This window comes from Natator depressus, chromosome 5 (genome assembly GCF_965152275.1).
Source record: "Natator depressus isolate rNatDep1 chromosome 5, rNatDep2.hap1, whole genome shotgun sequence".
NCBI classification, from domain to species: Eukaryota; Metazoa; Chordata; order Testudines; family Cheloniidae; genus Natator; species Natator depressus.
Window position 1 is genome coordinate 107,761,183 of NC_134238.1, and position 27,387 is coordinate 107,788,569.

Sequence of the window (27,387 nt, forward strand, 5' to 3'; positions counted from 1 at the left end):
CATTAGGACAGTCTATGTTTACATTGTCACATATTATTTTTCACAGGATTTCTGCCTCTATCAGTATGCCGTTTTGCATTATCCTCACTGTTCACTGTGTGGCCCCATTTCTTATTTTCTGCACACTATTCAGTCCCTGCTCTGAAGATAGAATTATAAATTTCCTCATGGGCTTTTCTATGGCACTCACCACAATAGTATCTTAAAAAAAAACATTAATTCATTATTACAATGCTCCCCTAAGGTGAGGGGGGCAGGATTATTATCCCCATTTTACGGATGGGGAGCTGAGGCACAGAGAATAAGGTGTGATGGGGCAAGGCCAGATGGCTATAGAAAAGTAGTGGGAGATAGATATATTAGCTCCAGGCTAAACAAATCCCTGGTACCAGGATAAGTGAAATGGCAGCTGCTCCAGGTCAATTAAGACACCTGGGGCCAATTAAGAACTTTCCAGAAGGCAGGGAGAATGCTAGGTTGATTGGGACATCTGAAGCCAATCAGGGGCTGGCTGAAACTAGTTAAAAGCCTCCCAGTTAGTCAGGCGGGGGCGCATGTCAGGAGCTGTGGGAGGAAGTTGTGCTATTGGAGAGGCTGAGTAGTACACACCATATCAGGCACAAGGAAGGAGGCCCTGAGATAAGGGTGAAGTGGAGCTTGAGGAAGTGAGGGCTGCTGTGGGGGAAGTAGCCCAGGGAATTGTACATGTCATGTTTCTAAAAAGTCAGCTACCATAGCTGATACTATTAGGGTCCCTGGGCTGAAGCCCGGAGTAGAGGGTGGGCCCAGGCTCCCCCCCCTCCCCATTTGCCCCCTGATTAATCACTGAGACTGGGAGACAACAGAGACTGTGCAAGGAAGGATAACTTCTCACCTCCCTTGCTGGCTTATGATGAAAATGGCTCAGTAGGCTGTGACCCTTATCCCTAGAGAGAGAAGGGTTACATAGAGGGTCACAGTGAGCCTCTGAGGCTAGCAAAATCCGCCAGGAAACACAGGACCCACGGAGGCAAGGACAGAGCTTTGGCACAAAGGTTAAAAGTTTCCACTAATTTTGGATGCCCAATTTGAGACACCTAGGACCTGATTTTTTCAAAGTGCTCAGCATTATACAGCACTTTACATGTTCAAAACGTAGTTCCTGTATGACTCCATTTGCAGCTGTGAATACTCAGCACTTCTGCAAATCAGACCCCAGTGTATCAAGCTGGTTGCAGAACTCCTGGTATCATAGTCCACACAACAGTGAGGAGGGGGCTCTGTTGAAGTGATATACTCTGAAAGATTACTTAGGTGGAAAGTGATCTTTCTTTCTTTCAACAAATCCTAAAATATTAGTATTATTTATATCCGGACAGATAAGCTGGACCTTCCTCTATCCTTCATTTAGATGTTAAGAACCTTTGTCATTTTTGCTGTCAACACATGTTGAAAATTCTTCATACAGAATTTTTGGTTCCTTCTGAACTATAGTTTTTAAATGTGCATTGGTGGGCTTTGTTTACTAGATAAATCTTTTAAAAAAATCTAAAATTGTATAATCTGAAAGTCCCCCTGCCCTCCTTCTCCAGGTTAGGAGGTATCTTTTCAGGCTCTGGATAAGTCTGCTTTTATTAGGTTGGTGTTTGGTCTGAAGTGCAGTTTTCTGTTCATCCTCCCAGTGGAAGGCAAATTATTTGGAGGGTCGGGAAATGGGTTAGAGTTTTTGAGCTTTGTGGACTGGTTTCTTTGTGTGGATTATGGTTGGTTGGCTGGCTACTGTTTGTGTCTGTGTTGGTTTACATTTTTAATTATTTGTCAAGGCACCCCGAGTTTGAGGTAGCTGTTCTTTTATGTGTCATACATTGAAATGTTTGTTTTTATTTATACTGGATAGCAGCTGTCTTGCACGGTTGATTGGAAAATTTATAACAGAATCATCTTTGTTTAATCTAAAATATTAATGGCATATTATACTGTTTGTTTTTTCAATTACATAAAAAAAGTTTCTTGTGTCCATAATGAGGACGGATCCTTTTTGACTGGAGTGTCACAACAAAGTGGAAGAGCCAGAGAATTTACACTAAAGTCAATGTTGCCATCTCTCATAAGTTTACTATGTGACTTGTGATATTTGCTGTTTTTCTTTAAACTCCCACTTGTGGACTGGAATCAAGTGAGTTACATGATAATCTTGGGTTTCCTTTAAAAAAAAAAAAGGCAATTTTTTAACCCTTATGCATGTGGAAAAAAGTTTGAAAACATGGCTTGAGTGTACCCCAAACATATGAAAAGCAGAAAGCAAATAAAAAGAAGCTCTTTTCTAAAATCTCATGATTTTAAGCCAACCACATGACTTTAAGGCCTGACTCATAATTTTTGAATGCTTGGGACTGGAAATACTGTAAGATGTTTCATACTGGGAACAAAATAGCATTAACCACAACTGTATTTACAGTGGTCATCTATACCAGGGCGTGATTAACCCATTTTTCATTTAAATAAATAAACTATAGAAAAAATGTGACTAGCACAGTTTTTTAAAAAAAAAATATTTAACTGCACTGATCAGCAAAATTCTCCTAAACTCTAATTTCAACTTCAATTCATTGTTGTAAAAGTTAATACCAGAGTGAAGTGTATGCTATAATAATCAAGTTTTTCATAGGTTATACTTAACACTTGCTCTTCTCTTCAAATGTAATTGTTCATACTTTTCTTGACAAACTTTTTAAAGAAGTTTGTTTAAAAATCTAACCATATATTAAAAATTGTATTATGAAAAACTTGAAAAATTCTCAAACATTTCCCACTCAAAAGATCATAAATATTTTAGCATAAATGTGTGTGTTGTATTTAAGTTGACAAACCATATTTCATTAATACTTTATATATTTCCTAGTAATAGGACATTACTGCACATGCTAAACCTGTTCTTTTTACTGACTAACTTTATAAACACAGTACTTGAATTACCAGTTATAATCAAAAAAAGAAAAAAGAAAAGGAGTACTTGTGGCACCTTAGAGACTAACCAGTTTATTTGAGCATGAGCTTTCGTGAGCTACAGCTCACTTCATCGGATGCATAGCATATCGTGGAAACTGCAGAAGACATTATATACACACAGAGACCATGAAACAAAACTTCCTCCCACCCCACTGTCCTGCTGCTAACAGCTTATCTAAAGTGATCATCAAGTGATCATCAAGGAAGGCCATTTCCAGCACAAATCAAAGTTTTCTCACTCTTCCCCCCCCCCCCACACACACACACACAGACACACATACAAACTCACTCTCCTGCTGGTAATAGCCCATCCCTCTTTGAAACCTCTCTTTATAATGCGCATGATAATCAAGGTGGGTCATTTCCAGCACTAATCCAGGTTTTCTCACCCCCCCCCACACACACCCCCTCCAAAAACCACACACACAAACTCACTCTCCTGCTGGCAATAGCTCATCTTACAATGTGCACAGCAATAATCCAAGTTTAACCAGAACGTCTTGGGGGGGGGGGGGTTTGTAGGAAAAAAACAAGGGGAGATAGGCTACCTTGCATAATGACTTAGCCACTCCCAGTCTCTATTCAAGCCCAAATTAATAGTATCCAATTTGCAAATGAATTCCAATTCAGCAGTTTCTCGCTGGAGTCTGGATTTGAAGTTTTTTTGCTGTAAGATAGCGACCCTCATGTCTGTGATTGCGTGACCAGAGAGATTGAAGTGTTCTCCGACTGGTTTATGAATGTTATAATTCTTAACATCTGATTTGTGTCCATTTATTCTTTTACGTAGAGACTGTCCAGTTTGACCAATGTACATGGCAGAGGGGCATTGCTGGCACATGATGGCATATATCACATTGGTGGATGTGCAGGTGAACGAGCCTCTGATAGTGTGGCTGATGTTGTTAGGCCCTGTGATGGTGTTCTCTGAATAGATATGTGGGCACAGTTGGCAACGGGCTTTGTTGCAAGGATAGGTTCCTGGGTTAGTGGTTCTGTTGTGTAGTATGTGGTTGTTGGTGAGTATTCGCTTCAGGTTGGGGGGCTGTCTGTAGGCAAGGACTGGCCTTTCTCCCAAGATTTGTGAGAGTGTTGGGTCATCCTTCAGGATAGGTTGTAGATCCTTAATAATGCGTTGGAGGGGTTTTAGTTGGGGGCTGAAGGTGACGGCTAGTGGCGTTCTGTTATTTTCTTTGTTAGGCCTGTCCTGTAGTAGGTGACTTCTGGGAACTCTTCTGGCTCTATCAATCTGTTTCTTCACTTCCGCAGGTGGGTATTGTAGTTGTAAGAATGCTTGATAGAGATCTTGTAGGTGTTTGTCTGTGTCTGAGGGGTTGGAGCAAATGCGGTTGTATCGCGGAGCTTGGCTGTAGACGATGGATCGTGTGGTGTGGTCAGGGTGAAAGCTGGAGGCATGTAGGTAGGAATAGCGGTCAGTAGGTTTCCGGTATAGGGTGGTGTTGATGTGACCATCGTTTATTAGCACTGTAGTGTCCAGGAAGTGGATCTCATGTGTGGACTGGACCAGGCTGAGGTTGATGGTGGGATGGAAATTGTTGAAATCATGGTGGAATTCCTCAAGGGCTTCTTTTCCATGGGTCCAGATGATGAAGATGTCATCAATATAGCGCAAGTAAAGTAGGGGCGTTAGGGGACGAGAGCTGAGGAAGCGTTGTTCTAAGTCAGCCATAAAAATGTTGGCATACTGTGGGGCCATGCGGGTACCCATAGCAGTGCCGCTGATCTGAAGGTATACATTGTCCCCAAATGTAAAATAGTTATGGGTAAGGACAAAGTCACAAAGTTCAGCCACCAGGTTAGCCGTGACATTATCGGGGATAGTGTTCTTGATGGCTTGTAGTCCATCTTTGTGTGGAATGTTGGTGTATCTTCCTGATAACACCATCCTGGCCACTATGGATGTAGAAGCCCTCTACACCAACATTCCACACAAAGATGGACTACAAGCTCGTTCACCTGCACATCCACCAATGTGATATATGCCATCATGTGCCAGCAATGCCCCTCTGCCATGTACATTGGTCAAACTGGACAGTCTCTACGTAAAAGAATAAATGGACACAAATCAGATGTTAAGAATTATAACATTCATAAACCAGTCGGAGAACACTTCAATCTCTCTGGTCACGCAATCACAGACATGAGGGTCGCTATCTTACAGCAAAAAAACTTCAAATCCAGACTCCAGCGAGAAACTGCTGAATTGGAATTCATTTGCAAATTGGATACTATTAATTTGGGCTTGAATAGAGACTGGGAGTGGCTAAGTCATTATGCAAGGTAGCCTATCTCCCCTTGTTTTTTTCCTACAAACCCCCCCCCCCCCCCCCCAAGACGTTCTGGTTAAACTTGGATTATTGCTGTGCACATTGTAAGATGAGCTATTGCCAGCAGGAGAGTGAGTTTGTGTGTGTGGTTTTTGGAGGGGGTGTGTGGGGGGGGGGGTGAGAAAACCTGGATTAGTGCTGGAAATGACCCACCTTGATTATCATGCGCATTATAAAGAGAGGTTTCAAAGAGGGATGGGCTATTACCAGCAGGAGAGTGAGTTTGTATGTGTGTCTGTGTGTGTGTGTGGGGGGGGGAAGAGTGAGAAAACCTTGATTTGTGCTGTAAATGGCCTTCCTTGATGATCACTTGATGATCACTTTAGATAAGCTGTTAGCAGCAGGACAGTGGGGTGGGAGGAAGTTTTGTTTCATGGTCTCTGTGTGTATATAATGTCTTCTGCAGTTTCCACGATATGCTATGCATCCGATGAAGTGAGCTGTAGCTCACGAAAGCTCATGCTCAAATAAACTGGTTAGTCTCTAAGGTGCCACAAGTACTCCTTTTCTTTTTTCTTTTTACGAATACAGACTAACACGGCTGTTACTCTGAAACCAGTTATAATCATAAAATCAGCCAAAGCAATAGCTGAGCTCCAACTCTGCTGAAATCCTCAGCCTTGATTTCACATCTCCTCTCAATGTGACTGTTGTAACTCCCTTCTCTGAGGCCTCTCTAAATCCTGGCTTTCCACACTTCATGTGCACAATCCTGCCATGGCAAATCATCCCAATGAGTCCATTAATGGCCATAAAGTTGTGAACACTCCCCCTATACTCTTAACTGCTTTTAACCCAGATGCACCTTGTAAGTTGGTGGTGTTCTGACCCTCATCCAACACCACTCGCTATTGGCAGAGTAGGCTCAAAAACTTGCCCTCTTCTTGATGTTTAGCTTTGTTAATGAATTAACACAAAATAAACAACTCATGCTCAAGCCCAGACCCTAGGTTTGTCTGCCCAGAGAAGCCTCTCCTTTAGTCCTGATGGGTTAATGAGCTGCACCTGTCACAGTGAGTTAGCAGAAATCATTTAGCATCTCCCAGCAAGGTTCCTACACCTGTTAACAGAGTAACCCAGCTGCCCTTCCTAAAGTGGCATGTTGAGAACAGTTTAGAGATCAAACACGGGTCACCTGTGCGAACAAGGGAATGCGGGGAGTTAGGCTGGAAGCAACTCATCCATATCTATAGAGCAGTTCACAGGTTTAATAAAGTTCTGCTTGTTCAACTTAACCTGCATTCAGCTTCACCCTGTGCTAATGAAACACTCAGGAGCAATTCTCCTCCCACACCAAAATCCCTTTTTGCATTACATTTTCAATTCATAATCACATTCATACACATTTCTTCTTAAAACAGTCATATTCAAGTGTCACATGTAAGAACCAAAGGACCGGTGTTGGAACCCCCTGCTCTATACCATCAACTGTCTTTTTTTTCAAATCTCTCTTGAAAACATCTCTCCTCACCTTGTCCTCTATTCCTAATTTCACTTTCCCTTTGCTAGTTTTTTATTTTAACTTTAACTGTATTTATTTTTATAATGCATATGGGGGATACAATTTGTCTGAAAGAATGGTTAAAAAAAGTAGCAGCTATTCTGTACAACTGGTGTGTATCTTTATGTATATGGAAAGTAGATGAGTTTAAATATTAACAGGATATTTTTTCTTGTGATTCCTTACATCTGTAGTTTAGTGTGTAAAAGTGTACTGTTGTCTAAAGATTAAAGGTCTCTAGATGAGAACTTATAGAGAAGACTAAATGACAAATATATTGGCTTACTGGGCTGTTTCACATAAGCGTAACTGAGAACAAGCTTTGACCCTTCGGCTGTAATAATTTTTTTTAAAAAATCACTGTTAAAGTTGGGAGGCTCGAATTAACCCTTTTTTGTTTTTCTCCTCAGAAAATCAGTGCAACTATGTGTGTTCAGGGGTGAGATTCTACTATATGTTTTAATGCTAAATTATTTTTCTGAATATAGAACAATGGGATAGGAGGAGTTGAGGTGGGACTGTGGATAGCTTTAAGAATTACTAATGTGATAGCAAGTCTTGAACCCTCAATGCTAGGCTGCTACCTCGGGTGTAGTCTGTAGTGAAAAATTCATTTACTTTATGGCGGTTGTTTTATGGCCTGTAAGAAATCCAGTTTACAGCAAGGTTTCAATCCAGCTCACAGTGTCCATTTCACTAATACCCATTGCAAGTGACACTCACTGGCATTGTCTGGGTGTACCGAAAGAAGGACAGGAGACACCTGATATGGATTTTAATCAGGCCGCAACTTTATTATATAGATGTCTGGGACTACCTGGCGGATAAAGTGTACAGTGCAGGCAAATCCATGTTTGTTCAAATCATTACCCGGGGCTTTCACCAGCCCCCCTTCATTTTCCATCCAGGTCCCCCCAGCCAACCCATGGCTTGGACCTTACTATCCACCCCCCTCGTAGGAGGGTTAAGGTGGGCTCCCTGCTGTACCAATCATAGGAGCCCCCAACCCTGCCTCCACACCCCCGTTCTGTTCCTTTATCCAGCACCTCCTTTTAAGTACTTTACCAGGCCATTTATCTGGTCACTGGATGCCTTCCCTATGGAGTACCTGCACTGGACATCCAACACAAGGAGGTGCCAGCAATTTGCTTGGCTGCCTCCCCCTAACCCAGTTGGGTTCCCAGACATCTCCCTATGGCCTCTTTTATAGCAGCCCCGATAGGTGAAGCCCCATTCTCCCGAAAGATCACATTGTCCCTTGTACCATGCCAGGATAGTCAATGGGAACCAGCAGCTGGGTTGTCCTTGACCAGGTACCGCAACAACCACCCTTTGCGGTGGGCAGTATAGGTGACCAGCACTCTGGATCCTTAAACTGAAAGAACTCATTAAAAAACAACTTCTTGCATAGCTCAACTGTGTGCCCGGAGCCAAGAATCTCCATGCCACCGACTACATCATATGCCGAGGTTCCATAGAGCCAGCGGCATCTGCTCGGGTTCATTGCTAGCTCCTGGTGCAAGCTCACGAAATCTGTCAAACTGGAAACGAGACAAGGCGTCTGCTATGCGTGGAACAAAGGGCCTTCCCACGCCCAGGGCTTGCACCTTTATAGCCTTCAGACCTCACGTTACTGGGGGGTGAGTCAGCGCCACAAAGCTGACCACCGTTCACCCTTTGCAGCAGTCCCTGACCTCATTTCTCCCCTCCCCCGGCCATAAAGCACAGCTGCCCTCATTTCGCAAGCCCAGCCAACATTTGCCCCATTTCAGATACGGTGCAGTCAGTCTCACCAGTTAGACCGAGGATTGACTGGGCCAGAAAACAAAGGCCAACATTTCCAAACTTGAGTGCCTATAGCTAGGCTCCCTAATCTATATTTGGCTTCTAAATAAAAGTGGCCTGATGTTCAGAAGAGCTTCAGCACACCATCTCCCTCTGACTTAAATGAAATCCATGGTGCTTAGCACATCTGGAAATCAGCCACATTATTTAGAAGTCTAAGTATTGATTTGGGTGTCTAATTTTAGGAATTCAAGTTTCAAAATTTTTGCCTTAATTAACTTCACCCCCCAGAGGTAGTTCTTTCTGGACAGGGTTGAGAGACACTGGCAGGAAAATGTGGGGAAACAGGAACTGCGACTGTGGGTGCAGTGTCTGTTCTTTACTTCAGTCTCCAGTAATGTTCATCTGACATCTATTGCAAATGAGTGTGCATGTGCACGTGGAACAAACAAATTACAAAGGAAATAGATTAAATTTTAAAGCTTCCAAATGGCTTTGGAAAGGAATTATAGTAAGAAACAAGCTATCATATTTTGTATCTGTTCATATTAAATACGAAATATTATTTTCTTCTTTCCCCTTCCTTCAAATTAGCACCTCTTCCCCTTAATTTTAACATTTTGTAAATTGCTTTTGTTTTCCCTCCCTACTAATCTGTCTGTCTTGATCCTTGTTCCTAAAGATCAGTTGTGCAGGACATACAGGTGTTAGCACAGCTGGTTTGCTGATGACAACTCTGTCCATATAGCTGTCTAGTGTGTCATCATTCATATTGTTCAGTGTCATTCTGACCTAGCCAAGCTAAAAATGGTACTCCAGCTCAAGAGGGATTTAAAAACCTTGACAAACTAAAGATAAGACATTGCAGAATGTCATATCCATGTGCTTAACTGTTTTCAGTTTAGACTTATCTAAATAACCAATTCCAGAGCTCAACTGTCTTCATTCTTTTGGAAGTCTGAAGATTTTTTGTGTAGTTTGCCTTAAGTAAGGAAATATCCTTGTGTGGAGGACTGTGAAATTAGTTAATGCGTTAGCCATTATTTTCTCCAGACATGGGTTCATTTCCAGCCCAAGGTCATTGAAATCTGTTCATAGGGGACATATTATAGTACACAGCCCACAACTACAGCATAGCTTTGGCACAATGGTTAGTGTTTGCTAAAGAGGGTCTGGATCAAATTAACAGCTTATCCAACAGAGCATGGATTTTTTGTGGGGTAGTGTGCACTATAATTCTAGTTAAGCACAGGATTGTACTCTTTCACTCTGACAATTAATCCTATGACTTTGCCTAGCTTTTAAAAAAATCCATCAGTTTTATATGAGCCATGTCTCATCACATAACTACTGTTTATCCAGCAATTCATGTTGTTTAAATAATAACTTGTAAGATTTGCTTTAATATTGTATTGTGACTATATATGTGTTTGGAAGAGTAGTTTGTGCATGGCAATAACATGAAAAAGAGCCTCTTAATCTGCATAATATACAGCAATTTTTAACAAGTTTTTCAGTTAAGAAGTTATTTGTTTCCAGATGTTAATTTGGAAATTATGGTGTCATTTTAACAGATATCAAAGATATCAAATTACTATAATTCTCCTCTGAGTATTGTCAGTGGGGCCCCTACTTCAGGGGATATGCATGCACCCTCTACGCCAAGTCAAAAATCTCCAGAAACCAGCCCCTCTTGGAGCTGTGCACACACTCCTTCGTTTGGTGAGTGGTTGTGTAAGAAGATAGTGTTGTGATAATAAATACCCAAATACCTGTAGCAGTGAGATCAGAACCATCTTCCTCCCTATTGTGTGGCACCATTTCGTCAAGTTAGGATTTCTTGCATTTTAGTGTAGTTTATTTCGTTAGGCTCTGTGCCACTGTGTAGCTTGGCTGGCTCCATTCCCAACACCGGTTCCAATCTGATTAGCTCCCTTTACCTGTTCATCTTCAGCTCCCTGATGGTGGACTTAAATTGCTCAAGATTTAAGAAGTGGAGGCCTGTCATAGGCAGTCCCAGCTGATTGCCTCAGCATCAGCAGCTACCTTATCAGCCTCTGCACGCAGAGGTGTTGAGGGAAGTTGCTCAGATCTGTCATAAGGTCTGATCTAATATCTGCATTGAAGAAGCAAATGGAAAAAGGGTGTTGCTGACTGACTGGGCTTGGAAGATCTGAAGGCTGTATGGCATCAAGGGAAGAGGGAGCACAGCTGATGCAAATAATCTTTCTATTCTCATTCAAATGTGAAGATTCAGAGTAGGCATGAATTCAGGGAGGAGTTTGCACCAAGATGAGTCTGGAAGTCTTAGTGCTGCTGCACAGACAGGAGACTTAGAGCTGCTGAGGATTCCCGTTGTAGACAGTTCTATGCTCCCCACCCCAGTGCGGGGCTGGGGCATGGAAGGGACAGTGTTTGCCTAGCTGGTGAGCTTGCCCAGCACAGCAGCTCCTTGGAATTGTCTAACCAGTGGCTCAAGTTAGAGCAGATCTGGAGCTGGTTTGGCCCCCAGCAGCAGTCCGAACTGGAGATGTTTGGAAAGGTGTCATAAAGCACATTTGGAACCTGTGTAGATTCAAACAGAGGATTTTGTACAACCCTAATTCATTGTGTGTCTATGGGTGGTTTTTTTTTTTTTTCTCTTGCAGCTTTGGCATCTTCAAGCCGCAGATCATCCTCAAATGTGAGATTAATTTCTCAAGGTCAATCTCGTTATCAGGGCTGAAGTGCAAAGTTAATTCTGAGGGCTCTCCCCGAAGCTGTCTTTATGTATAGACTATATTAGGGCATCATAGATATCTCCTGTGCCATTGGGCTCAGCCTGCTGTGCTGCCAGATTATGCTTATGTATTCTTTGCCTGAACCTGATGGAGGTGAAAGGGGTAGTTTTAAGTTGTTGGATGCCAAGTAATTTTGTTGTAAAAGTTACTTAAAATATTTAGTTTGGAGAAACAAGAAATGGTAGGCCAGCTCTGACTGACTGTTTCTCTTACTACCAACTTGGAAGCGTGGCTCTCACTGTTCAGTCACAAGAGTACTTTTACATGCCTTAGGGGACATCGTCATCAAGACCAAGCGAAAATAATCACAATTATTAACCCTCGCTATTTTATTATTAAAGAAAGGAAAAGAAAACATGAAACAACACAAATGATAAACTGACAACGTCTGTTACAATCTCTTCTGTATGTCTCAGTGCTTTTAATAGGCATTATACTCCTAAATGGGAACACCTCTGATGTGTGTGTTCATCTTGGTAAATTAAGACCTAAGTGTATTGTTTCCCCAAATTATTGTGAATGCCAAAGAAAACGTTCATATAAACTTAACTCTGTCCACCGATCCATGTACATGATAATATCCTCTTTAATTGCATGATCACTTGCTATTCCTCAAATAATATATGTGTATATTTTCGAACCTTAAGTGTATGCATGGAATCTTCTAGTATTGTGTGTATGCTAAATACACATTCAAGTCATTTATAAGCAAGACATACGATGAGTAAAGCAATGGCTCCATACACAATACAGTATCCACAGTAAATGAAGTGGGCTTGTCCCACACAATGTGCACCTCATTCAGTGCGGACTTTGGGAGATGTGGGCATTCCCCATGCAGCTAAATTGATTGTATGATTGTGAATGCTGCTGTTAAGGTTTAGATTTTTTTTTTTAATTTAAATGCCACTTGTTATTTTAAAAAGTGTCAAGAAATGTTTGTTTATATGTCATGTACAGAAGACATGATGTGGTATAACTTTTTTCTTGGCACTCATTTGGAATGACTTGCACAACTCTCTCATTGCTTCCTAACTACTGAGTAACATGAGCATCTCAGTCACACAAATAAGATCTTTACACTAGACCATATTACGGTTTTCTCTCCCTTGATTTGTAGGTATCACGTACAATATGCTATGAAGATCTATACAATTAATTGAAAACAAAATAGAGAACGAAAAGTTTTACAGCACACTGGCATTACTTTTAAACATTGAAGGTGAATTAGTACTTATAAAAGGACTGTTCTGCAGGCCTTATGCAGAGTAGCACTTACACCTGTAAGAAAGTGTTGACGAATCAGGCCAAAAGTAAGGGACTCAAATCTCTAATTTGCCGTATTTACTGAGTGGCACTAAAGCCCACAGGCAGACAAGTGCACCTTAACCTTGACTTTAAACACCCTTGAACGTAGTTCTGTGTCTGTCTTGAGCAGGTATTGCTTGTTATATCAGATTGTGTGGTCGGGAGACAAGGGTGTTGGTGATGTAGGTAAATGGGAACTAGAATGCAGCCAAAACTATTTCCACTTGTGACCAGCACAATATTTTAACCACTACTTCTAGACATGAATGATTAGTGCATTGAACTCTGTTTCATCTACACACACAACCTAACTTTTAATTGCATGTTATGTTCTTGGTATTACCTTTGATCTGAATTCATCAGTGCTTTATTGATTTAAAATTGAGGGGGTATAGTATTTACACTGAGTTTTTCCAACTCTTCCAATTCATTAAAAAGTTAATCAGACTGTCGTAAATCCTTATTTTTCACTGTTTAAAAATGTTTTCATGGTCTGTTGTTTTCATGGAGCTTTACGGATCCATTAAGTTTTAACCCATTTTCCGGCACCATTTTTTAAAAAAGTACCAGATCCTGCAAAATTACACATGTACTTAACTTACCCACTCTGTCAGTGGGAATCTTCACAGTACATAAAGTTAAGCATGTCTAAGTCTTAGCAGGATCCACATTTATGACACTGTTTTTTCGGAACCGGAAACCTATCCAAAGTTCCTGCAGCAATCTAGCATAGGTGTATATGAGTATTTTTGCTTTTGAGGTCTCCCTCTCTAAATTCCTTTCCTTGTATAGGATGGTGAAAGCAGTTTTGCACACTGTTAGTCATTGTAATAAATCTATTTGTGTGGACTTTTTTGTTGTTTTTTTAAGGACTCAGTGCTACAGTTCTTTCTCAGGCAAAACCTCCGTACTTGTGGTTTCACTTACAGATCCAAGTCAGCTGTCATGTGTTTTGTGATACTTTTGCTATGAAACAGTCTATACAAAAATAAATTGTATACTATTTGCTTTTCCTCTGCTGCAATCTGTGAGTAAAAATATCTTTTGTTTTATACAATTTTGTATCAACACAGTTTATTCCACAATTTTTGTTTTTCTTAACTTAAAGTTTCACTTTGCAAACATTCTACTGACTTCCTCAGAGCAATAAAATAAAACACCTCCTCCTGAGTACAGATCTATCATTCTAGCACTCAAAAAAGTCTTCAAGGTTTAGAAAACAGTTTTTACTTTCAACTTAAAATCTTGAAAGTCAGTGGGATTAGACATAAATGCATAAAATTTTAGCTGTGTGGATCCTTCTACAGAATCGGGGCCATAATGACTTCTCACACCTTGAATGGGTGGTCAATTGAAAGACTGTGCTGACTTTATTGATGAAGCAGCATAAGGATGTTTGCATAGTATGTGGTCTGTAAATAAATAAGACTTCAGTTTTCTGCATTTCAATTAAACCATGACAAATACAATATATACAACTCTCGACTTCTCAGAAGGAAAGCTCTACATATCTTATCTAAGCAAAGCGTCCAAGCACATTGAAAATAAGATGCATCCTTTTATATCTAAAAGATTTAAAAAATTATGAAATATTTCAATTGGGAATCTTGGTATCAGGAGTCATACATTTAAGGAACTAATACGTTCCTTTCTGATGTTGTGGTGTTAATGATTTACTACATTTTTAAAAAATGGCTTGTTTTATTGTCCAGTGAGTGTCAGGCCCCAGTAGTGAAACACAGCACCTGACACTAATAGGGTTAAAAGGATCTACGCTATGCGTACTATGCTGTGCATTATACCTACATTGCTTATACATTGTTCCCCCCCCCCCGCCCTCTTTCCCCAGTATTAGCAATCTGCTTTTGTACTTTGACATCAGGGATTTCCCTAGTGAATTTTGTCACAGAAAAAAGAGAATCATCAATATCGCAGTTAAACTTGACTTTCAAAGCTAATAGTATCTCATTTGAGGGCTCAAATTTAATAAATTTTCTTTGATTCTGGGTGAGTTTTTAAACATCAAACAATGAATTGGCCAGGGTGCAGTAAAATATTTAGATCTATTGACTATGGTTCAGAAGGGTAGAAGGCAAAAACACTGGGGTGGTTTGATGTTGATAAATTCTTAGTACCTTAATCCACATTTAATGTTTTCTTTTATCTGTGTGCATATTAACAACTAAAAGAGCCTGAAAAGCTGATATATAAACTATAAAAATTTAAATCAAATATATATTTAAAATAAGATGTTTGTGTTCTATTAAGCACAGTTAGTGTCTGAACAGCATTACACATTCTGACAGAAGACCCTGGAGAATTTTTGTTCCACAGGACTGTATATCCTGAACCTAGTACACTATGTGTGAAAAAACGTGTGGCCTATACTGTTGTTAAAATTGCATTATAGTGCATATGTTTGGCAGCCACAGGTATTGACAGGAATTCTTTAGGTCAGCCTGGGAAATGTAGGGCTCCCTACTCCTATATACAATAGCAGAGAATGGAGGGGAAAAAAAGTATTTCTAGCCCTGTGTATCTATAAAATTACACACACAAACACACTTGTTTTAATCACAGTATATTTCAAATGTTGTGACACTCACGGAGTATGTTCTTCAGTATAATCAATAGCATTTTAAAAAGTAGAAGCAGTTAAAAGGAGACAAATGTCATCTAGAATTTTAAATCAGTTGGAATATCTTTTAATTTAGGACGGATTGGATATTTTTGAAAGGTTTGGCTCTAAGTAAGAGAAGCTGCCCAAATTTATATTTGTAAATTGTGTTGGTAAATGGTATGTTCTGTCATTTTATTAGTCCCTTCTAAAACTATGCATTGACAATAAAAGTCAGTAATGATCTTTGCCATGGTAGCTAACCTTATGTAACAGACTAATATGATATACATTCTATAATATAATTCAATTCGGTTTAACTACTGGAATTTTATTTTGTAAGATCCAAAAATAGTGCAAGATTAGGAAAAGGGCATATTAATAATTACCTTTTGTATCAAATAAAAATGGGAAAATAGGGTATGTACAGTTTTTACATATGTGGTGTATGTGTAATCAAGTACAGTATATATTACACACCGATATACACTTACAAAATATAATCTTTCAGTATGTGGGGAAAAGCTGTTTTTAGTTAATAATGAAAGTATTTCATATTAATGTGACACAGTAACATGTTTGGGTATTTAAAGGGGAAAATATTCATCATATTTATATAGCTGAGAGTTCTACTTATGTATTTTTTATCATTTTCACGGCATATACGTTTATATAATGTATTAAAAGCAGCTTTTTGCTTAGCCAGCAGATGGCAGTGTGATACCAACTGCATATGGTTACATTTGTCAACATAAGTAGGACTCTTTCACATGTATATTTGGGGGGGGGGGGGGGGAGGGATGGTTGGTTATTTTGTTTAATTTTTACCTTTCGCAATCCTTAATCAAACTATGTAGATTTTGTACAAATACTACTGGTTCCGTTTCCGTTTCCTTTTCCTTGTTTAGAAGGTGTACAGCTAAGTTAGCTAATACTAATATGTATTAGTTCCTTTATGTGAATCTGCCGTTAGAAATCTAACAGGCTGTGCAATTAACAGAAGAAAAAAATCCTGCTACAGGTAGATTTTTATTTCTGTTTTAGGAAGGATTTTAAATTTTGTTCTGGAGCTTAATTGAATTTGTACTATTGAACCCCTCTACAATGTGAATGATTTCTATGCAGCAGTCAAAACTCATTTATCATCTCTGTTCTTATGGGTTGTTGCACAGTACTTTATTAATAGTTGATGATTGTTGGATGGAAAGTGTAATTATTGCCTACAATTTGTTTTCTTTTGTGTTAGGTGTTTTAGGAGGGATGGATCTGTAAAATTTGTCCACCAGTTGGAGTGAAGCCCTCAGTGACTCTTCTTCCCTTCTCATTTCAGTCCAGAGGATGATGCTTTTTCTTCTTAGCATTCTCTCCCAGCACTCTGAATTAGAGATTTATTTGCAACGAAAAATCAATTAGTCCTAAATTTATTCATGGATTTCAGGTCCAGCGATCAATGCAAGTCCACTCAGTGGGCTCAAGGGGACCCAGTTCATCCCAGTTAATGTGTCTGAAGGGGAATTACCATTGATGCTGGGTTTTTTTCCCCTTTAGGTCAGAGATCAGATCTCGCTGTCACGGACTGCGGCAACCAGGAATGACTTCACCCTGCAGCTACCCAAACTGCACCTGGAGACCTTTGCAATGGAAGGGCTGAAGGGCGGGCCAGAGGTTGTAGCATTTCAGGTTAGAGTCTAAATAACCTTTTTTTTGCAACTGAGATGTAGAGAGAAACAAACTGCTTTACGTGGAGAGAACAAAAGCTTCAAAAATGTTGTAGTCAACAGCTAAAAAGAGAGAGTAATTTCCTTACATATCTTTTGAATGATATAATTCAGTGACTGTTAAGAGCTTTTAATATTGGAGGTGAAATATTAAATAATTGGGAAAAAAAAAACAAATGCCACAGGAAAAGATGTAAAATGTTATATTTGAAAAGTAGTGTTGGGAAAAGCTGCTTTCCTATTTAATTTAAGCTGAGCATGACAGAAGAATAAAGAAAATAAACTATTTCTCCCTGCTTCTTATAACCGGTTTAAGAATTTTTTTCTCTAAAAATTAAGAGATTACTAAAGATTTAAACTGTCAAAAAATCAACATTTTTAGAGCAGTACTAATTTATGTAGAATTGCAGTTTAGAATATTCAAGCACAGAAAATATTTTGTTCTTGTAATCCCTGGTTTTAAAGAATGGAATGTTTCCATGTCTACAGAGTATTTATTCATTGGAGGGGAGCAGTGGGGGAAAAATGGGTTTGAACTAAAGAAGGACCCCATATTCAACTCTAAAAAATGGACTGTGTGTTTTTAGCTTTTGTCTATTTATGCACACATTATCCCTTACTCTTTTTATAGCCGTTTAAAATGACTTCATTCTTGTGCCACAGTACTGCTAAAGGCAGAACATTTTTTGTTTTTGATTCAGAGAATGGAGAGGACAGTGAATAAATATTTTTCACTGTGCTCTTGCTATGTACAGAAAACAGAAGTGTGTTAATTTGTGTGCAAATTGTAGGGATTTTCACTTCATATGTCGCACAGTGGATGTATGCTTCCATTTTATTCATTTTTAAAGCAAAATGAACTGTGTATTCCGTAAAAGGTATGCGACTGAAGTGTGAGGGTTGCACACCTAATCAGATACATTCAGGAACCACAGAATTAAAGTTAAACGCTCATTCTAATATCTGTCCTCTTGCACACATGCATGATATGATGCATTTATTAATCATGCAAAATGTAAAATTTTTTGAATAATACAATGCAATATGATACACTTTGAATTTAACTTTGTAAAAAATCCTAATTGATATGTATCTACTCATTGGAAGGAGGTGGGGAGAGGATAGAGCTGTAGAATAATCTCTCCCTAACTCAGTGGTGGTCGTTCTTATTCACTCCTATGGCTAAGAGTGAGATTCCACAGGTAATGTTTCCTAGAAGAGAAAGCCACATAAAAACAAAACAGCAAGGTTGCTGCCTTTATAAAGTTGCTTCCTCATGCCTCTCTAATCTGGTAGCCTAGTGTGAGGCCACCTGTCTTTTCCTTTTCCATCCTGTGGCCCTGGTAATGTTGCAGAAGCTCTTGCAAGACAGCCTGTCCCTTCGTCCTCTTTAGGGGATGAGGATGAATAGGAATATAAGAAACTCTATTTCAGGACTTCACTGAACGCCAGGGAACTGGACTAGTGCACAACATGGCTGTGTTCCCTAAGTGGCTAACTTGTGGTGTGATTGCACACATGTACATTGCTTCTGCCCTTGGCAGCAGCAGTAGCATCTGGTTACTTTGCATATAGGTAAACAGCAGACATGGTCTAGAGTTTATCTAAGCATGAATTTCCGAGGATTTTCTTTGTTTTTTTTGTTGTACATTCTGAAACAACTACTTATAGCAGTACTTGTATAGAGCATATTATCAATTATATGCTCTAGATTTTTACTTTATTTAAGCATTTCTTTCTTTTTTTATGGTGTGTGCCTGTTTAGCTTAGTTTTAATTACATCACATGGAGTAAATGTATGCGAAATATGGATCTAAGGACCCTGTCCTACAGTCTTGAATTATGAAGTAGCTTTACTCATGCAAGTAGTCCTATATGGTATTAAAATCAATGGGATTATTTGCATGAGTTAAAATTTCATGATTGGTCCCTATCACTATTATAAATTTATTTTACATTGTATTATTAGGTAAATATCATGCAATCGTGTAACTAAAGAGTGCATTATAGGCAAATGTTAAAAATGAGCATTCAGCCCCAACTCTAAATGCATTGGTTTTCGTGCGTTTAATTTCTTGCACAGAATTTTATTTTTCTTTTAAATTCAAAACAGGAAAAAAACAGAAATGGGTGACAGGTATAGCAGTAGCCACTGGAATCAGTGAATACTGACCCGTTATGTGATGGGGAACTAAAATTTTATAAATCTGATCTATATCAAGTGACTGTGATCCATAAATAATGTTCAGCTTCTAGACAGCACTCCAGTTGGCCCCTATATTACATGTTGCTGTGAGAAGAAAACAAAATCTTTGCAATAAAGTAGAAAATGAGTACACCTGTAAGGGAACCTGACTGAGAGCTAGGGGAGTTGGTCATAATGCTTCCAAATTTCCCTGAAAGCGAGTGGTACTGCAGAGGAATTGGAGAGGATGAAATCCTCCATGCTTGATCTATGTGGTGGGCCCAGAGGCATTAGAGATCTATAATGCATTCCAGTTGTAGTATGAAAGAATTGCAAATGCTAGACAGTCATTCAGAAATTTCCAGAATACTGTGCACATATGAACGTCACTTGGAAAAGGTACATTTTCTTTACAAGAAATCAACTGCCAGGTGAGACACTCAAGCATTATGTTACATGCCTACATAGTAAAGCTATTCAAGTTACTTGAATTTGAACAGTTACTAGGTTTCTAATTAGTTCATCAGTTATTTCTGGCATAACTGATAACCAAGTCAAAACCAGAAGAAATTTCTTGAAAGAAAATGGTCTGAGCTTGCAAAGAACAGTGGATATTTACAGGGCTAATGAAAATCTGTGTTTCCCAACTGAAAGTGGTGTTAAAGTGTGTGAGAACTGAAGCGCATCTAATCAAAAATGCATACCATGGTGTAAAGACAAAATCCATGGGTAAACAAACATCAGCAACCAAAGGGCCCATCTTCCTCACCCCGAGACTACATGAAATGAGTAGTGAATTGTAAAAATACATTGTAAATGTGCAAGCTTAACAAGGAGCTTCTTACACTTGACATGTTTTCTAGAATACCCAAAACAAGGGAAAATAAGGTGATACATTAAGAGGAGTCTGCAGTAATTATGGCCACCCATTTCTCGAACAAAACTTGGCAAGCTGAAACAGGAATGACAGAATGAACCCATCATTACAACAGCTTTGGAGAGGTATTCAAGATGCATAGTCAGTGGGAAAACCCCAGTTACTTCAAAGAATATAACATTTTTGGGGCTTTATAGTTAAAATTGCTGCATATGATGTGATTCACTACAAAGGTTGTTGTGTCACAATATCACTCTGCCTAAGGTTGGAAATGCTAAGTATAATTCATAGTGCCCTTGTGGGCACAGAGATATGTGAGAGCAGAGCCAGAGGTGTCCTTTCTGGCCAGGCATGAATACAGCCATGGAAGATAAGAAGAGATCGAAATGTGAATCCTGCAATGAATACAGGAAACAAGATGCAAAAGACCCATTGAAATAACCTGATAGCCCTCGCCAAGACTTTATGAAGATTTATTTGAATTAAACTGGAAAGATAATCTTTTGCTAGGGTCCACTACTCACTTTTTAAAAAAATAAAATAAAAATTGAGCTGTTGCACTACACATCAAGTAGCAATGTAATAATCTATCATAAATCACAGTTTCCTGAGTTAATAACACACATTGGCCCACAATGAAAAGTGACTCATTTCACCAGTTTTCTGATGGATCAGTTCAAGCATACCATATGCAGGTGTTAATATGCAGAGTCAGTACTAAGAGCATGACCTTGATTTTAGAAAATCAAAACCATCCTTGTCACATCAAAGGAATACATGTATAGCATTGTCTCAGCACATCTCACAATACTTCATTATGATCATGAGTTCAGAAACTCACATGCAGAAGGACAGAGCCAATATCAAACAAGCATCTTGAACCAAAGTCAGTTAATCCAGACAGTTAGAAAACAGCTGTATGCCAAAAAGGTAGCACAGGAGAAATACAACAAGAACGTCAAACATTTCCTCCCACTCACAATGGGGATAAGCATTAGATCCCAAATAGAAAGTGCCTGGCATTTTACCAAATTAATAGCTTTGCCACATTGAAGTTATATGTCCTAGCCAACCTTAGAGATGGTCCCTACCAGAGGAATACAATATATTTAAACAAAACCAAGGAGGATTGTGGCTCTATGTATTGAGAACATCCTGAATGCTAATGACACTGTTCCTCTGCAGACCAAAATAAAACGTGTTCACCCAGTCACTGACAACAGACATGGACTTAAGATCCACCTTAACTGCCAAAAACTCCACTGAAGAAGAAACTAGTGGTATATGGCCATGTGGTTCAGAGAATGGTAGTTGCTGACAGATGGGCAATTAGAGACAGAATAATCCTCTCATCTGTCAGGGGATCTATGTTGACCTCCATCTTAGAAGTCAGCATGTGCATGTTTTTGTAATTGGTTCTATTAATTTGTGGCTGTTTTTATTTGGCATTATATTTTATTTGCATTTTGATTTTTTTTTTTTTTAAAAGAAGCGTCATTGGCCACTGAAGTCAGATACTGCTGTCTGTCATGTCATAGCGGCAGTAGCTTTTTGTAACCCTAACTCATGCTAAGTGATTAGGTCTAGGAAATACAATTCAATCTCTTATGACTCCTATGTGTAACTCTTATTACAATGAGAGTAAAAAATATTAGGGAAATGGAGAAAATGTGGTGCATGCACGAATGCTCCCATATAGACATGTGCAGTCTGTGTCTACTGTGTGGTGTGACTAAGCTTGAATGATTGTGTGTGGTGTGCGTGCACAGGTCAGTTGGAGTGTGGTTAACTAGGTGTATCATCTGTGTCTGAATTGGAGGCTCTGAATGTGCGGGCTTTATGTGGGGCTTGAATGAGTACGTGCATGTTTGAAACGATTTCACAGTGTGTGTGAAAAGATATGGTATGTAAGGATGAGACAGGCTTCTATGAGAGGATGAAGTATATATTTTAATGTGTGTCTGAGTTTAAATATAGAGCGCGCGCGTGTGTGTGTGTATATATATATATATACACACACACACAGATGAGTGGATTCTTCTTTGATTCATTATCGAACCATTCCCTGTATGGTGTTGGGGGATACTGCTGCTTCGTGCTACCTTTTCAAATGAGACATAAAACTGACCCTGAACAGCTCTGAGCATTAAAATCCCATTGCATTTTTCACAAACATTAGTGTTGTTAGCTTTGGTGCCCTGAGTAAACTTAAATTTGGATATCTATATTCTGCATCACTAAGTTCCCCCATATGTTGGTTAAACGGTGTGTAGTGTTGGTATGTGCTGCTAAGTGTTCACTGTGTTCTATTTGAAAAGGTTGTCATGGGTTTCATGTTCTGCATATGCATTTAGGATGTGTGCTTGCCCTTTTTCTCTTTAGCTTTCCCTCCAACCTCACACTGATCTACATGTGTGCATGCAAATGCACGCACAGATTTGGATATTTAGATATACTATATATAATTTATATACATTTTGTAGTTTCCAAAGTACTATGAAGTTCTTTGGAATGAAAAGTGCTGTATAAACACAATGTTGTATTATAGTTATTAGTAATATAGTTGAGTACTGACATCTATTCTCAATGATAGAGTATAGTCATTATAAATTTATAAGAAAATTATGTCCTTCCATTTATTTTATGTAAATTATGCATCCATGTATGATGTAGTCATGGCTTATCATACTGTACAGTAGGCAGAAGTAAAACTTTTTTTAATCAATTGGGCAAATAAATGTAGTTTAAATGTTTTTTTCACTTTCCTGTTTTTCCAATAGATTTAGATTAATTTCTGAATAAATTAGAAGCTAAGATTTTACATAAAAATTAGGTTTATTGTATTCATCAAACAATAAAAACATTGTTTTCTTTCACACATTTCTGTTTGGTTGCTGATGATGTTGTGGTCAGACATTTAGTTGCTGATGAAGTTGTGGTCAAACTGAAACAAGCAAATGATTTCAAAGTAAACACTGAGTGTTCATCCTTCCAATCATCCTGCTGTGCCAAGTCATTGCAGTGTATACATAGTACTGAAAATCACACCCTGTATGAGCTAAGCGTACAATAGTAGTTTGAGCTTTGAATCTCTTGGCCTTATAAATTTGTATGATTTTTTTTTTTTTTTGGTTCTTAGTAACATTTGAAGCACAGAGAAGGATGTTCTAGGTGCTCATGTACGCACATGCTCTCCACCCTCAATAACCAGCACTGCAGGGACCAACCATTTTGTCAAGAATGCCTGAGTGCAGCTCCCTTGAGAATCTGTGACTGGATTGAACTGCTCCATTGGGGATATGGTGGTCCTTCAAACAACATGAAGCATTCCCTTCTGGAGTTCTGCATGTTGTCTCAAGAGCATTCCCGCCCCAAAAACGTAAGATGAGCTCTCAACCTGAACTCTCATCACCCACTTAGCAGCATTTAGTGCTTGTGCTGGACTGAGTGCTTTTTAATATAGCTTTTGAAGAGAATTATTTTAATAAAGCTTTATAATAATACTTTGCTCTTCCACCTTGAACTGAATTTGTTCATAAGTAAATATGTTAACGTTCATTAAACTGGAATAACACTTCCTCAAGATGCTGAATTCCCAATGAGAACCAGACCTGATGCAAACTTAAATTTACCAAAAATACACATTGGTGCAGGGCTACAGAAACAATATTGACCAGTTATATAAAAATCTGGATGAGCATCAAGAAGACCTTTACTGAATTTTATCAGAATTACTTGCCTCGTTCTGTTCCAAGCACCCGGCCTTGGATCTAACCTCCCATATTACTTACCTTTTCCGGTTTGCTCCCACAGACTGCCATGTGCATCTAGTTCTGACCACTGGGGGAAGTTCAGAGCCTTTAACAGCTCCGAAAATCAGCCCCTGAGTATTTCAAGTTGGGCACTCAGAAAAGAAAGCATCTAAGATGAGTTTGAAAATTTTGGCTTAAATATCTTATCCTAGGTTATATGGCAAGTCTATAGCAGTTCTGGAAATAGAGCCTGTGACAGAACGCACATGTGTTTTGCACTGTCCAACCCTCTCCTGGAGGGTCCTGATATATTGAGTGTTGCCCCTCTAAGGCAAGGGCATCCGCATACAATCTTCTACCTTAAGTGAAGTTACCCAAACAATTCACAGCACCGGATTAGTTTTAATTAAAGAATAAAACAAGTTTATTTAACTATAAAGAGATATTTTAAGCAAGTACATTGAAGGCATTGAAGTCAGAAATTGTTACAAGAGAAATAAAGATTAAAAGCTTTCTAAACTTAAACTAGATTTGGTTCAAGGTGAAATTCTTACCACTTACTTCCAGCAACATGGCTGACCAAATTTCAGGTTAAGATCGGATCCCAAAGTCCCTAGGCTGTTTCTCTTGTCATCTTAGGTGGAAAAGAGAGATGTATAAGGAGAGATAACTGGGGGTATTTTTGCCCCTCACTTTTATAGTTTAGTTACCCTTTGAAATGCATTTTTCTGAGGGTTACCCTTAGTTAAAGTTCATTCACAGTAAAGGAGACTGGTGGTGAAAGAAGTTCTGTGTTTCTTCTCACCTCTGTTTGCTGAAAGGCAGATTTTCCTTGTCTCCTGTCTTCCCCTTCTTGCTGTCTGATAATAATGTACATGTTAATTTACATGTAATTTACATGCTGTTTATAATTTACATTTAAATTGAGGAACACACACATTCCTTTGTTTTGAGACCTGCTTGACCAGTTCTGGCTAATTGGGACTAAATGGGTTTGAACATGTGCCACCAAAATCATTCGAGAGGGAAGTCATAACTGTATATATGTTGCTACATACATTCAACCATGATATTATTGACCAGCATGTTATTAGTTTTCAAATGATACCTTACAAAGCATATTTTATACAAAGATTACAATAATGTGTAGGGTATGAATACTCTTAAAATATAGTAATCCCTGCAAGTCCAGTTTTCAGAATGGAGAGAGGTAAATAGTGGTGTCCACCAGGGCTCTGTACTGGGCCCAGTCCTATTCAACATATTCATAATGATCTGGAAAAAATGGGTAAACAATGAGGTGGCAAAATTTACAAATGATGATGATACAAAACTAGTTAAATCCAAAGCAGACTGCAAAGAACTACAAAAGGATCTCACAAAACTGGGTGACTGGGTAATAAAATGGCAGATGAAATTCAGTGTTGATAAATGCAAAGTAATGCACTTTGGAAAACACAATCCCAACTCTACATATAAAATGATGGGGTATAAATAAGCTGTTACCACTCAAGAAAGAGAGCTAGAAGTCATTGTGGATAGTTCTCTGGAAACATTCACTCAATGTGCAGCAGCAGGCAAAAAAGCAAACGGAATGTTGGGAATCTGTAGGGGGGCGGGACTCACCCCTGCAGCGCCTCCTGCTGGTCATCCAGGGAATTAGCATTTCCAGCCTCCTGAGCGCCCTCTGCAGGCCGGTGTCCCACTTGCCGCTGGGCCCTGAGTCCCTCCCGGACCCTGGTGCCCCTTTCAAGATGGAGTGCTGCCCCCTGGCAGTACCCCCACAGATCTGGGTCTTCCCCCACCCTGGGGAACCGCCACCCTCTATCCCCACCTTGCCTCAGTCTTTGGCTACTGCCAGTCACCATCTAGTCCCCGCTCCCTGGGGCAGACTGCAGTATAATTGCCACTCATCATCAGCAAGGAGGGGCTGGACCTACTACTTCTGCCTACCCTTGGGCTGCCCTCTGCAACCCCAGTACCCTTTTCCTAGGCCTTCATCAAGGCTTGCAGCCTGAGGGTTTCTCAGGCCGGAGCTCCCTAGCTCCTCTGGCCTTTCCCTAGCCCTGCTCCACTTTAGATACCCTGCTCAGCTCCCAGCAGTCAGGCTCCTCCCTCCCAACATCTAGAGAGAGATTGTCCTCCTGGCCCACTGCCCTCTTATAAAGGCCAGCTGGGCCCTGATTGGGGTGTGGCCGCAGCTGTGGTTGTTTCCCCAATCAGCCAAGCAGCAGCCCTCTGGCAGCCTCAGCCCTCCCCCAGGGCTGATTTCAAGCCCTTCAGGGCAGGAACTGGTGACCACCGCACTACAGCATCATTAAGAAAGGGATAGATAATCAGACAGAAAATATCATATTGCCTCTATATAAATCCATGGTACGCCCACATCTTGACTACTGCATGCAGATGTGGTCACCCCATCTCTAAAAAGATATATTGGAATTGGAAAAAGTTCAGAAAAGGGCAACAAAATTGATCAGAAGTATGGAACAGCTTCTATCTGAGGAGAGATTAATAAGACTGGGACTTTTCAGCTTGGAAAAGAGACGACTAAGCTGGGATATGATAGAGGTCGATAAAATCATGACTGGTGTGAAGAAAGTAAGTAAGGAAGTGTTATTTATTCCTCCTCATAACACACAAACTAGGGGTCACCAAGTGAAATTAATAGGCAGCAGGTTTAAAATAAACAAAAGGAAGTATTTTTTCACACAATGCATAGTCAACCTGTAGAACTCCTTGCCAGAGAATTTTGTGAAGGCCAAGGCTCTAAAAAAGAACTGGATACGTTCATGGAGGATAGGTCCATCAATGGCAGTTAGCCAGAATGGGCAGGGATGGTGTCCCTAGCCTCTGTTTGTCAGAAGCTGGGCGACGGGATGGATCACTTGATGATTACCTGTTCTGTTCATTCCCTCTGGGGCACATGGCATTGGCCACTGTAGGAAGACAGGATATTGGGCTAGATGGACCTTTGGTCTGACCCAGTATGCCTGTTCTTATGTTCTTAAGTTGTTATAGCTGGTTGTGTAGTTACATACTTCTGAAATATTCATGCCACTGACCTGGGTAGAAAGTAAAGGTGGTTCTTTGAGTGTTGGTCTCTTTGTGTTTTCCACACATGGGTACGCATGTGCTGCATGCACCTGAGACTGGAGATTTCTAGCAAATAGTGTCCATTGGTCTGTACCCGCACATTTGCCTTGTGCTCTGAACTGAGGATGCAAGCGGTGGCACAGACCAATGCCTCTCCAATTCCTTCTTATTGATGTATGGCCTGTGTCGGAATCCCCTCTGTCCGTAGCTACCTCCGTGTTTCTTCTTCAGAACCTGGACATATAATTGTTCATAGTTTTTAGCGTAGTTAGTTAGAATTTTAGTGTCATAATATAATTTAGTATAGCTTAATTTCTCTCCATCTTGGGGAGCCTCTCCCCAAAGATTATACCCAGATTCCCAAGGTTTAAGAACTCTATCTCTTGCCTCCGCTTTTTCTCCATGAGCGAAGAAAATCAGTGCTACTTCGAT

General features: G+C 39.7%; 1 protein-coding gene across 9 annotated transcripts in view; it reads left to right on the forward strand.

Annotated features, from left to right (window-relative positions):
* CCDC171 (coiled-coil domain containing 171) overlaps positions 1-27,387 on the forward strand; it is a 231,580-nt gene that overhangs the window by 154,704 nt on the left and 49,489 nt on the right. For 8 of the 9 annotated variants that reach the window (XM_074953416.1, XM_074953419.1, XM_074953415.1 and 5 more), the window contains one exon: positions 16,876-17,007. In XM_074953416.1, the coding sequence (XP_074809517.1) occupies positions 16,876-17,007 (132 nt within the window). Of the gene's footprint in view, positions 1-16,875; positions 17,008-23,246; positions 23,300-27,387 lie in introns of those variants that run through there. The other variant, XM_074953421.1, reaches the window with a different exon arrangement.